Source organism: Podarcis muralis, chromosome 3 (assembly GCF_964188315.1).
Source record: "Podarcis muralis chromosome 3, rPodMur119.hap1.1, whole genome shotgun sequence".
Lineage (NCBI taxonomy): Eukaryota > Metazoa > Chordata > Lepidosauria > Squamata > Lacertidae > Podarcis > Podarcis muralis.
Genome location: NC_135657.1, coordinates 19199971 through 19212105, shown reverse-complemented (window position 1 = coordinate 19212105; position 12135 = coordinate 19199971). Strand labels below are relative to the sequence as shown.

Below are 12135 nucleotides of genomic sequence, written 5' to 3'. Positions count from 1 at the left end.
AAACTCAGCCTGAGAGAGGCAGGGATGCCTGCAAGGAAGGAGCTGCTCGCGTTGGGGTCAAGAACAGCCTGGCACTCACTCTGGGTGTAGAAGTCAGCAAACTTGCTCAGGTGCTGACTGAGGGATTCTGGGAAGAACCTGGCAGGATCCTCCAGGTAGCAGAACAAGGAGATGGTCCAGCAGCGTGGAGACAGCGCCAGCACCTTCACCTCGGCCTCTTCCTCCCGAGAGAACAGCTGCTGCGCCTCCACCATCTGGGGAAATACAGGAGGTTTGTGGCGGACAGTGGGGGCTCCCCAGGCAGTGTCAGCGGAGGAAGAAAAGGCCTTGGGGGCAGAGGACCTCCTGCATGGTCCAGAGGGCTGGGGCTCCTTCGCCTCTCACCTCTCCTTCCTCCATCTCCTCCTCCGCCTCCCAGTTCCCGTCCTGGTCGAGTTCCAGCAGGTGCTTGTCAAGCTGCTCCAGCTGGAAGAGGTGGAACTGCTGCTGCTGCTCCTCCAGCTCACTCAGGTTCTTCAGCATCTGCTGGGGGAAGCGGTTGGGGAAGCAGAGCCCAATGTGCTCCACCACCGCACACTCCAGCCACGTCTTGCCCTGCGACAGGAGCCGGTCTCCCAGGTAGTACCTGCGCAAGCAGAGAGGGCAGACCCATCAGCCCAGACCCCCCTCGCCCCTCCTGCAGGGCAGGCCAGCCCCACGTACAAGAGACCCACAGAAGGAAGGAACCTAGCAGCTGAACTGGCGCTCTCCATTCCTTCTTCCCTACGGAAGTGCCAGGAACAGGCTGCACCACTTCCTGCCCAACGCCTGTGCCGTCTCCCAGAACAACGTGATAAGCAGCTCCTTGGGAATATGGGAAGCTGCCTTGGACTGAGCCAGGTCCCTTGGTCCCTCCACTGACTGGCAGTGGCTCCAGGGCTTCAGGGAGGAATACAGTGGTGCCCCGCAAGACGAACGCCTCGCAAGACGGAAAACCCGCTAGACGAAAGGGTTTTCCGTTTTGGAGACGCTTCGCAAAACGAATTTCCCTATGGGCTTCCTTCGCAAGACGAAAGCCCAGAGGGAAATCTCCGGGACAGCGGGGAAGCGCAGCGCGTCTTCCCCACTGTCCTCGGACCTCCTCCGAAGCCTGGCGGGGGCCGGAGAGACCTCCTCCCGCCGCCAGGCTTCGGAAGGCTGCTCCGAAGCCTGGCGGGGGGGGCGGAGAGGTTTTTTAAAAACCCCGGGACAGCGGAGGACTTCTCCGCTGTCCGGGGCGATTTAAAAATGCTGGCGGGCGGCAGCGAAGGCTTCGCTGCTGCCTGCCAGCATTTTAAAATCGCCCCGGACAGCAGAGAAGTCCCCCGCTGTCCCGAGGTTTTTTAAAATGCTGGCATCTTCCCCTTTCCTCCCGGACCCCTTTTGAAGCAAGGGGCGGCAACGCGGAGAAGCGATCTTCTCCCCTCCGCCCCTTGCTTCAAAAGAGGGGACAGAGGGGAAGGCGCGCGTCTTCCCCTTTCTCCCCAGACCCCTTTTGAAGAAAGGGGCGGCAACGCGGAGAAGCGATCTTCTCCCCTCCGCCCCTTGCTTCAAAAGAGGGGACAGAGGGGAAGGCGTGCCTTCCCCTCTGTCCCCGGAGATTGCGGGGCAGGCAACGGGGAGAAGCAATCTTCTCCCCGCTGCCCCTTGCTTTAAAACAGGTCCGGGGACAGAGGGGAAGGCACGCGGCGCTTCCCCTCTGTCCCCGACGGTCTCCTTAGGAACGCATTGATTGATTTTCAATGCATTCCTATGGGAAACCGTGCTTCGCAAGACGAAAAACTCGCAAGACGACAAAACTTGCGGAACGAATTAATTTCGTCTTGCGAGGCACCACTGTATCTCCCTCCTTCCTGGAGACTGAACCCAAGACCTTCTGCATTTACGGCAGCTGCTCCCCCCCCCCCCCAGCTCTGGCCCTCCCCTCCCCACTACGATTCCGCCTATCTGCCCCATGAAGGCCTCCTCACCGGTAGAAGTGCTCGAAGGTGTTGGCCAACTCCAGGCCTGCCAGGAAGAGGACGGGCTCCAGGCTCTGCTGCAGGCGCCGCAAAGTCTCCACGTTGCCAGAGTCCGCCCAGCTCTCCTGGATCCACCGGTCAATGTAGCGGGCAAACTGCTCACTCACCTGTTGGCCACAGAGCAAGAGGCGCCAGTTGAAGCCGGGAGAAGCAGCAGGTGGAGCTTCCATGAAGGGAGAGGGGGGCGAGGGGGGCGGAGGGGATTCCTCCCGCCAAAGCAGCAGCAACACCTCCAGGGAAGGGGATGGACAAGTCATCTGGGGAAGATCCCAGAAGGGGAGGCTGGCTGCTCTCTGATCAGGCCAGGGGAGCCAAGCAGGCTCTGAGATGAGGCCACGTTTGACGTCCCTGGAAGTGCAAGGGGCAAGGCCAGGCTGCCTGCAGAGCCGGGGGGGGGGGGTGTCAGAGGGATAGTTCTTGCAAATGAGCTCCCCCGTGACTAGGCCGTGCCCCCCCACCCTTCCGCCCTTACTCACGTGCATGGCTGTCAGGAAGGAGAGCTGCAGCAGACCCCCAGAGAAGCCGTGGCACAGGGCCAGCATGAAGGACATCTGCTGCCCAAAGAGCTCCTCCATGGCGGTGCGGAGGCGCAGGTAGGTGTTGCAGTAGCGCTCCACAAAGTCCGGGGCCTGCCAGGAGGACTCCAGGAACAGCTTCACCTGGGCAGAGGGACGGCAGGAGCACAACAGGGTCAGAACAACCCACACACCCTTCTCTGGCTCCCTGGGGCCTGCCTGGAAGTCTTCCTGCTGGCAGGGATGCCTGTCCTGGGTAGCGCTAAACACCCTTTATCTCATCTTTTGATTGGCTGTCAGTCGTCAGGGAAGTCTGGGCATGTGACTAGAACTGGGGCAGAAGTGTCAAAATAAGAACGAGGCTCCCACCTAATTTAGCAGCACCACGTAGAGCTTGGAGCCAGGAAACCCCCTTTCCTGGGAGAGTCTGGTCCACACCCCGTCCTGTCCTGCAGCCTCAGCTCTCCCCAAGGCTGCCTTCCCAGTAACTCCTGAATAGGCAGGGAAGCAGCTGCATGCAGACATAGATATACAGAGATGTAGACGTGCCCAGCAAGACATCTGTTTGCAGCAATGGAGAGTCACTAAGCCGCATCTCCCCCTGCTTGGCGCCCCCATTCACGCCTGGTCCTCTGCGCCCCATACCTGCTGCTGGACCACCCCTTTCCAGCACTGGGTGATGCCAGTGGTGCTGCTGGGCTTCTTCACGGCTGCCTTGACAGTCCCAGAGCTCGACTCTTTGTTCTTCCCGTTCTTCCCGTCTGCAAAGTGGGGGATGTGCGGCGTTATTCATGGGGACCGGAGCACCCAGGCACCCACTTCTGACTATACAGGACCTTGCGGGCTCTCCTCCCTCCCCAGTTCTTCCACCAACGCCACCCCCCTTGCAGCCCCGGACGCGACAGACACTCTTGCTCCTGCCAGAGGCTCCCCTGCGGTGACCTTCCCACCTTCAATTGGGAAAGGGGACCTGCCCCTCCTGGGCTGCCCATCTGCCCAAGCAGGGAGTGGGGAGACACTCACTGGATTTCACGGGGGGCTTGAGCTCCTCGGGCTCAGGGCTGCTGGAGTCCACGTGCACCAGCAGGTGGCTCAGGCGCCGGACGCGAGAGTTGAAGATGGCCGCCCGGCTTTTGGCGCTCCGGGAAGCCTCCAGGTTCTCCAGGTATTGGCTCAGGAGCCAGGAAAGGGGGCTGATGCCGCTGGGATCTGGAGGGCAGGAAAGAGTCAACACGGAGGGCTGCTGGGAGGGAGGGTGTGGCTCCTGAGGACTTGTGCCAGGAAGGAGATGCCATACCTGGAGTGGTGATGCTCTGCACCAAAGGGCTGATCAGAGCCTCCCAGCAGGTCTTGCCCAGGGCCTGGGCAGCTTCGTCGTCGGGAAGGAAGCGGTCGGCAAAGACCTGCTCGTGGCGCAAGGCACTGTTCAACCTGAAAGGGCAAAGGGGTGGAGGGTCAGCTGCTGACTTGGGCGACGCTTGGAGGCCTTTGGAGGTCAGGGACAAATGGGCTGAGAAGCAATGCCTGCACAGGGTGCGGGACAAAGCAGGGCAGGAGCTTGAACAACGTGAAACCTAGCCAGATGGGTGGGGTATAAATAATAAAATTATTATTATTATTATTATTATTATTATTACTGAGATGAAAGTGGGGAAGAGCAGGGTGGATATCTTCCGACAGGGTTTCCCAAACTTGGGTCTCCAGCTGTTTTTGGACTACAACTCCCATCATCCCTAGCTAGCAGGACGTATGATCAGGGCCGATGGGAATTGTAGTCCATCAACAGTTGGAGACCCAAGTTTGGGAAACCCTGTCTTGGGCTAAGCGTGGGAAGGGCTGGGAATGTGGACCCCCTCCCAGCGCAAGAGGGAGACCCCTCCCTGCCCCGCAGGACACCCCTGCCCCTCCCCACCTGCGGCCCCAGGGAAAGGGCAAGACCTGTTGAAGAGCTGCAGCAGCTGCATCCGGTCTTCCGAGATTTCCTGGCACCAGGTGTGCGCCTTGGTGGTGTAGAAGAGGTACGTGCGCCGGCACAGCTGCTCCTTGAAGATGGGCCAGAAGGTGGGCTTGGGGCCCAGCACCTCGATGCCACGCACACGAGTGTCAATGCCCCCCTGAGAACGACATGGACTTCTCCAATAAGGCAATGTGTATAAAGAAGCAACTCGCTGTTTCCATATGATCAAAATTTGCCCCACCCACACTCATGAACATATTTCTCCAAGTTATGGTATAATAATAAGAGAGCCATATTCCACCCATTTAACACAGAAGAGTACTGTGTTTTACACTATTTTATGTAGTAGCTGCTCTTTGTCTTTTGAAAGATAGCCATGCTCTTCTGCATATGAGATGATCTGTAAAGGAGCTGCAAAATGTTTGTGCGAACGAAAAAAGTTCCCAAAAACCGTGCAGCATCCATGAAAAACTATCAGAATGTGACCAAGCTACAAAGTGTTAAGCTGTTTATTTGTCACTTGTCGTCTCACAATCTATACCCTCTGCACTCGCATTAACAACATTCCACAATGTCATTACGGCAACGACAAATCTATTCCTCCTTGAGAAGCGCTGCATTTTCTCAGGTACGGATCGCAATCCTTCCAAGGCTTGGAAAATGCAATACTCCAGAAACACCAATGCTATTTTGAGAGAAGGTGTGTGGATGGGCGAGCTTGGGAATTCAAAATAAATGCCCTATTAATGTGCGGAAACTAATTGTGCAGGATGTCTTCTATCAAAGCTCCTCTCCGTTCCACTGTACATCCCTACCTGCTGACAACGCTTGATTTTGATTTGTATGATGGGCCAGAAGCGGGCCATGTTCTCCAGAAGAACCACCCTGCTGGCTGATGGCAGGACATTCAGCTGTAAGGAAAAGAGCCAGAGTCTCACCTTGAGCTAGAAGTGCTAATGCAGTTAACAATCCACCCCCCTGCCCCTGTGCACACCCTTCTTCTCTGTGTTCCCCCCGTTGATGTAAAGAACCAGAGCCCTTCTCACTACAACTATAGAGAATGTAAAACCAAACAATTCACACCACAGCAAAGGTACATAGGCAGCTTTTAGGGAAATCAGGAAGCTGCTCCATAGGACAGAAATGGGAAGAGAAATTTAAAGAGACTATCCTCTCAATAGATATTAAGTCTTCTGCGATGGAGAAAACCTCATTCATTTTTCTGCATTATCAACAAGGCAAGCTAAATCTTTCCCTGCTCATTGATGTAATTTCTAATATACCCTTAAAAATAGCTGGGGATGGGAAGAAGGGTAGAATAGCCACTAGGAAATAAGGAAAGGCAGGTAGGCAAGAGGCAGGTCCGGTAGAAATAGGAAATCTCCAATAGGTAATCACTCCAGTGTCAGGCAATTCAACACAGATACATGCTCTATGTCAAATATTGATAATTTGGGCCCAGATTGCAGCAATATGGTGAGCCCTTCTGACCTGAAGTTCATGGCCAGAGCAGTACAGATTTACAGAAAGATTGCAGCACTCACAGTAATGAGCTCGGTAGTGATATTGGAAGAGTTCTCTCCTCCCATGACCACGATCCGGGCTGGCATGTAGCTGGAGTCCTCACTGGCCACTAACAGAGTCATCTGCCTACACCAGGAGAGAAAAGAAACAAGCGTGCAAGCTAAACCCCGGGCGGAATCCCAGCACCCTCCACAAAGCTGGTGGGGTCATCTACCCTGAAAGCCAAAAGCGTTTCACAATATACCTGGCATGAAAAATATCCAGAGTTTTCACCTCTGTTCTCCGAGAATTGCTCGTAAAGAAAACCAAGCAGCCAGGTGAGCTTCTCCCTAAAACCTTAGAGGTGCCAACTGCACCAACGCAGTCAAGCCCACCCTTACTTTGCTGCCTAGCAAATCCCCCAACCCAACCTGTGCAAAGAGATTCCTCAGTGAACCCCACCAGGACCCACCTGACCACCACTCCACGATGCATGTAAACATTGATGTAGTGGGAGCCAGTGCTGCCATTGGATTCCCAGTATGTCTTTGGGTTCCTATCCGTCAGCTTGCTGGCTCGGTGGGGGTTTGAGGAGACTTCCACCCTCTCCCAACACTTGTCTTCCTTCACTTCCACATTGGAACCTAGACCAAAAAGCAAAGTTGAATTGGATCAGGCATCACACCGATGCAGCCGCCGCTTGCTTCCTTGCCCAAATGAGTCGCTCACCCTGGCAAAGGTTGCGCAGGAACACGTCAAAGAAAGGGATGTTGATAGGCTGGTGGCTCCTCCTGTGCTCCTCTATCTGACCCAGAACCATCTGTCAGAGCAAGGGGGGCAGAGGAACAAACAGAGGCATTCTTAGTAGAGCTCAAGGCATGATCAGAACCAAGTATCTGGCTTTTGATCCCTTCAATTTCAGTAGCCCAAAATGCTGAAGAGAGCCTTGAAATTCACCAAGCATCTTTTTAGGGGAGCTCCACCATTTGCAGCAAGTCAAATGTATTATGGGGGATGAAGAAGAGAACAGAGCCCCAGAGCTTCAGAAGAGGACCACTAATCTCAGGCTGACCTCCTCTGGTTTACCAGACATAACTGGCCAGGTTGCTGACACCCCATGCCCTCCCTCCAGTTACCTGGCCAGCCACCCCAAGCCTCATTACCCCACCCTGGTCTCAGAGTCACCTGGATGCAGCCAGCCAGGATGCTGGTGGTCATCTTCTTGTAAAGGCTGGCATATTTCTCACAGTCGGTCACCAGGTCACGCAGCTCCGTCACTAGCAGCAGATTGGAGTTGTACCTGTCCATCGCTTTGGTGAGCGCCTCCTTTGTGCCCACGCGACTCATCACCACGGCACAGTCTTTGTTTGTGGTGGCCAGGCGATGCAGGAAGCGAATGAACTCCTGCACAACCTACAGACGAGAAGACAGCAATGGCAAGATGGTGGAGCACAGGGCTGGGTTCTGCAACCAGCTTCTTCAAGAACATTCTGGACAGCTCTGAAGAAGCCACAGCCATCCTCTGCATCTCCATTCCCTTATTTAAGCTGCCTCCTGATATATTCCCCAGGTGGGCTAAGGCTTCTTCTCCAAATGTCCCCCTTTGGGAAAACGCTGTCAGACCAGAAGTCAACGGACAGCTTCAAATGCATCTACATGCTTGTGGCTTTCTGGCTCCGCTGAACTCTGGCACAGCTTCAATTCTGTAAACTCTGGCTTTCAGTTTAGTGAAGGAAGATGGTGCCGCAGTTAGTCCTATTCAATCTATGGACAAACTTTGATCTGTGTGCAAGACCACACAGAAGCACACGAAGACTCACCTGGAGCATTGTTTCCTGCTTCTGGAAGGGAGGTGTGAGGTGATTACAAGAATGGATTCTAAGTTCTATAGAAAAGGGATGGAGAGCTTGTAGCCTCCGGATGTTGCTGGACTCCCATCAGCCCCAAGCCAGCATGACTGGAGTTGTAGTCCTTGGGAGGTCACAGGTTCCTCATTCCTGCTCTAGGACCTTCCTCGTGGGGGTTTCCTTGTATTTTTGTTCAACAGGCATGTCTGGTCTTTTGGGTTAGCCCCACCAAATCAGCTACTCGCTTTCATTTAACTAAGTTTTTATATTCCTTGAATTTGCCATGGCAAGTTGACAGTCTAGCAGCCTTACTTACACACAAACTCAGATAGGTTTCAAGCCACAAAACAGATATTTATTATTTTAAGTCCATTCTGACCACACATGCCTAGCAAAGAAAGGCAAAGGAAGCCCAGCTTTTTGTAAAGCTCCCCCATATGGTTGCTTAAAGTGACCTGGAGAGCAACTGTTTAAAAGGATGGACTGAAATAATGATTGACAATTGATGTGCAACTGGATTGGTTTATTTATCCGTATGCACATTTGCCAGTCCCAGAACACCCATCCCTGGTGACTCAGTTGCCCCGGCTGCAGAGTTGAAGCCATGAGTTTTGCCAACACACTTCTAAGTTTGAAATGTGAGGTTCTAGCAGGACAAAAACAATGCTTTTCGTCGACTAAATTTGGTTAGGGATTTGCAACTCGGTATGCAATACAGATGCTCAATATTATTCTTCATCTTGGACGATCTTCAAATGACTTCCACCGCACCAGCCCCTCTTTCTTTCAAGCCATATACCAATTGAGTCCCTCACCTCCCGGTCATTGCTGTTGGCACTCAGAGAGGACAGGCAGGGCTCAATGCACTCATGCCAGGGCAGTGCATCCTCTTGGGTACTGTCCAAAAACTTATTCAAAATCCTGCAACAAACAGAAAACAGTTAAGAGGGAAAACAGCAAGTTCTGCCTTGACTTGGACCCAAGTGCAACAGGGCTGCCCCTGCAGCTCAAGAGTCCATTCTAATAATGTCTCTCTTTCTAAAGCAGGACAAGTCTTCTTTTCCCTTTGCTTTTAAGATGTGTGGAAACCTTATAGAACGGAGACTCCTCTACAAGTCAAGCTCACTACAACTCCTTCAAGAAATGCCACCCCCGTCATAGCACATGATTGCCTTGAGAACTCCCCAAAACTGTTTGGTAACAGCCACAGCAACCCACCAAGCTTTCTCCCTCATGATTCTGATCATAAAAGCCACCTCTCAACACCAGTATCCTCTGCTTAGTTCCTTCACATGCGGTCTGAAGGACTACAGCTTCCCTACATTGTCTCTGCTGGAGAACCTCCCCGTTTGCGGAGTCCTAAATCCCCGGATTCCAAGTTTTAAGAAGTTCTACAGGTTTCCACATCTAACAGAAGATGAAAATCTATAAATGTAGGCTGCTTAGCCAACAACTCCCCAAGTCTGACAACCTCCCATGCCCTATGCCAAGTTTAAGACGCTGCAGAAAACACCAGACAATCACATTGTTTGTTGGTCTGTTCCCAGAAAGGTAAGATGCCCCAATTTAGGTAACCACTACTCAAGGGACAGGGACGCGGGTGGCGTTGTGGTCTAAACCACAGAGCCTAGGACTTGCCGATCAGAAGGTCAGCGGTTCAAATCCCCGTAACAGGGTGAGCTCCCGTTGCTCAGTCCCTGCTCCTGCCAACCTAGCAGTTCGAAAGCACGTCAAAGTGCAAGTAGATAAATAGGTACTGCTCCGGTGGGAAGGTAAACGGTGTTTCCGTGTGCAGCTCTGGTTCGCCAGAAGCAGCTGTACGCCGGCTCCCTCGGCCAATAAAGCGAGATGAGCACCACAACCCTAGAGTCGGCCACAACTGGACCTAATGGTCAGGGGTCCCTTTACCTTTACTCAAGGGACATTGGTCTCCCTGCATCCAATTTGCCTTAACACTCTTCTGAACCATCCCTCTCCACGCTATGACAATGACATGCACGAGTCCCCCCACCATTTTTGCAGCCTCTGACCCAGGCACAGCCGCGCTACCATCTTTTCCAGCTCACCTCAGCATGCCCATCTGCACAGTCTTCTCAGCTCCCAGCTGTTCAAGGGTTTTCATCAACATCAAGAAGTGCTCACGGTCTGGCAAAAGCTCGGTTCCATTGCCCTCGGGGCAGACACCCTCATCACAAAGGCAGCGTTCCAGGGCTAGCACCACCTCCTTGGAGAAGTTGGTCTCCTGGAGGTTTTTCAGCAGGGTGGGGACATCCATGTCCTTCAGCTCAAAGGAGGTCTCAGACTCTGGGGAGGGAGAAAAGGAGAGATGAGGATAGGATCCCTGTGAGTTAAAATGGCACTCTCCCGAAATGAGTCGTGGAAGAATCTTAGTTGGTGATCGTGCCTTGTTGAGTACGATTAGAAAAGCCACATGAGGAATTGCTGGAGCCAAGGTGGTTTTAAGCCTCACGTCTTTCACTCTCCTAGAGGGAGAAAAGAGTATCACACTCTCTGCAAGCATTTCAGCTTGCTGGATGGAGTGATCCCTCCTCCCACGCCATACACTGGTCTTGCAGTCCTCCCCCAAGCCAACTTGGGGCACAGGGAGGGGCGGGAAGCCCAGTTGAGCAAGCAAAAATCCTTCTGAAGAGCTTTCACTGATGGGGCTCATTAGGTGAATCCCGTCCAGTGGTATCAGCAGCGGGGGGGGCGGGCGCAGAGTGATAACTGCACTACTATTATGAACCCCGCCCATTAGAGGGAGGCAGATCTTATTCAGAATTACTTGAACCAGTTTCATCTTTCGATAAGGTGTCCGTCCGTCCCCAAAAATGAGTCTATATATAAACAACTTCCCTGGCTCCAAAAAAGAAATATGAGATACTGGCACTGTGTGTTGGTTGAAAACGAAACAAGAATTAATCACAGCATTGGTTTTGCTTTCAGCTGCAGGTTGAGATGAAGTAAAAATGTTGGCTTTGATTATGAATCTACCTGCGCAGCCAATCACTGATGAATTGATCACTTTCTGTAATTTTTGGTTTGGGATTACTGAAAGGTATTAAATTTTAGTCATACACAGAGGAGACACATGGAAATTAGCAACCCAAGTCCACTGATTTCAATAGTTCTGCTCTGATTATGACCAACTTTAGATATTGGCCTATATGCATTTGTTGTTTACCCTGTCTATGGGTCCCCTTCTCAGCAGAAGCCCTGTGCTTGCAATATGGTGTTTCCCCCTCATTCCTTCCACTGTGCAGCCCCTGAATTGGCTCGGGATGTGTGTGAGATCCCCCAGAACAGCACATGAGGCATGAGAGACGGTGGATTGTTCCGTCTGGCAAGCTGAAATAGCATGATTGTCTCAACGTGACATTGAATTCTTCCCTGTCTACTCCCTCAGACACTTCATAGTGACGATCAGTTGAAGAGAGAAAAAAACTAATTACAACTTTGAGCCAAGCTTGTCTAATATTGTATTGACATTCATATATTGTTACTAACAAATTTTATGAAACAACACATTTTTAGAAATGGATTCTTCCCCGTGGAAAAATAAAGCACTGGGAAGATTTCTGTCCCAACATTCAGTGAAACTAAACCTTCTGCACTTGTGCACTTCGATACTTAAACTGCAGAGGGGGACTAAGGATCAGAAACTGCAGGTCTAGTGCCATGCGTACCTGCATTCTCCTGGCTCAGCGGCAACTTATGTTCAGCCAGACTCTTCAGCACTATCCGAGCCAGGATCTCGTTGGAGCTCTGGCCAGCTCGGCAGCAGCTCTGCAGGATGGCGTGGAGGTCAGAGTTTCCTAGCTGCTCCGCCAGCCCCTTGTGATGGTTGATCAGCATGTTCAGCACCAAGAGTCCATTCTGCACTGCTGATGAAGCTCTGGGGAAAGGAGAAACAAGCAGAGGGTGACTGCCTGACCCAACTGGCATTACCTTACAAGACTATATAAACAGGACTGTACAAGAGCAGCAACGATCGGCTCCAGAGAAGCTAGGAATTCAGACAACAGCAAATAAGGCGTCTGTCAGACTGGTTGATCGACATCCAATGTCCTTTTAAATGTGTTGTGCGAGGGGAGGTTATTGGTTTGTTTTTCTTATTTTTTCTATATATTTTGTGGCTTTTATACTGTGAACCACCATGAGATCTGTTGATGAAGGGCAGCGGTGGAGCAAGCCAATCGGGCGCCTAGGGCGGTGTGCGTGCTCTGCGCCCCGGGGTGGGGCCAGCTGCCTGCAGGGCTGGGCCAGCCAGGGCA

At 52.5% G+C, this 12135-nt stretch overlaps 1 protein-coding gene across 3 annotated transcripts in view; it reads right to left on the bottom strand.

The window, feature by feature from the left end:
- LOC114594765 (cullin-9-like) overlaps positions 1-12135 on the bottom strand; it is a 66616-nt gene that overhangs the window by 18114 nt on the left and 36367 nt on the right. For all 3 annotated transcript variants that reach the window (XM_028724863.2, XM_077925516.1, XM_077925517.1), the window contains exons 11-26: positions 11548-11756; positions 9928-10165; positions 8677-8782; positions 7200-7427; positions 6744-6834; positions 6487-6658; positions 6056-6161; positions 5327-5422; positions 4493-4668; positions 3852-3985; positions 3578-3763; positions 3200-3315; positions 2516-2698; positions 1989-2146; positions 385-625; positions 80-254 (exon numbers count right to left, since the gene is read on the bottom strand). In XM_028724863.2, coding sequence (XP_028580696.2) covers positions 80-254; positions 385-625; positions 1989-2146; positions 2516-2698; positions 3200-3315; positions 3578-3763; positions 3852-3985; positions 4493-4668; positions 5327-5422; positions 6056-6161; positions 6487-6658; positions 6744-6834; positions 7200-7427; positions 8677-8782; positions 9928-10165; positions 11548-11756 — 2615 coding nt within the window. The remainder of the gene's footprint in view (positions 1-79; positions 255-384; positions 626-1988; positions 2147-2515; positions 2699-3199; positions 3316-3577; positions 3764-3851; positions 3986-4492; positions 4669-5326; positions 5423-6055; positions 6162-6486; positions 6659-6743; positions 6835-7199; positions 7428-8676; positions 8783-9927; positions 10166-11547; positions 11757-12135) is intronic.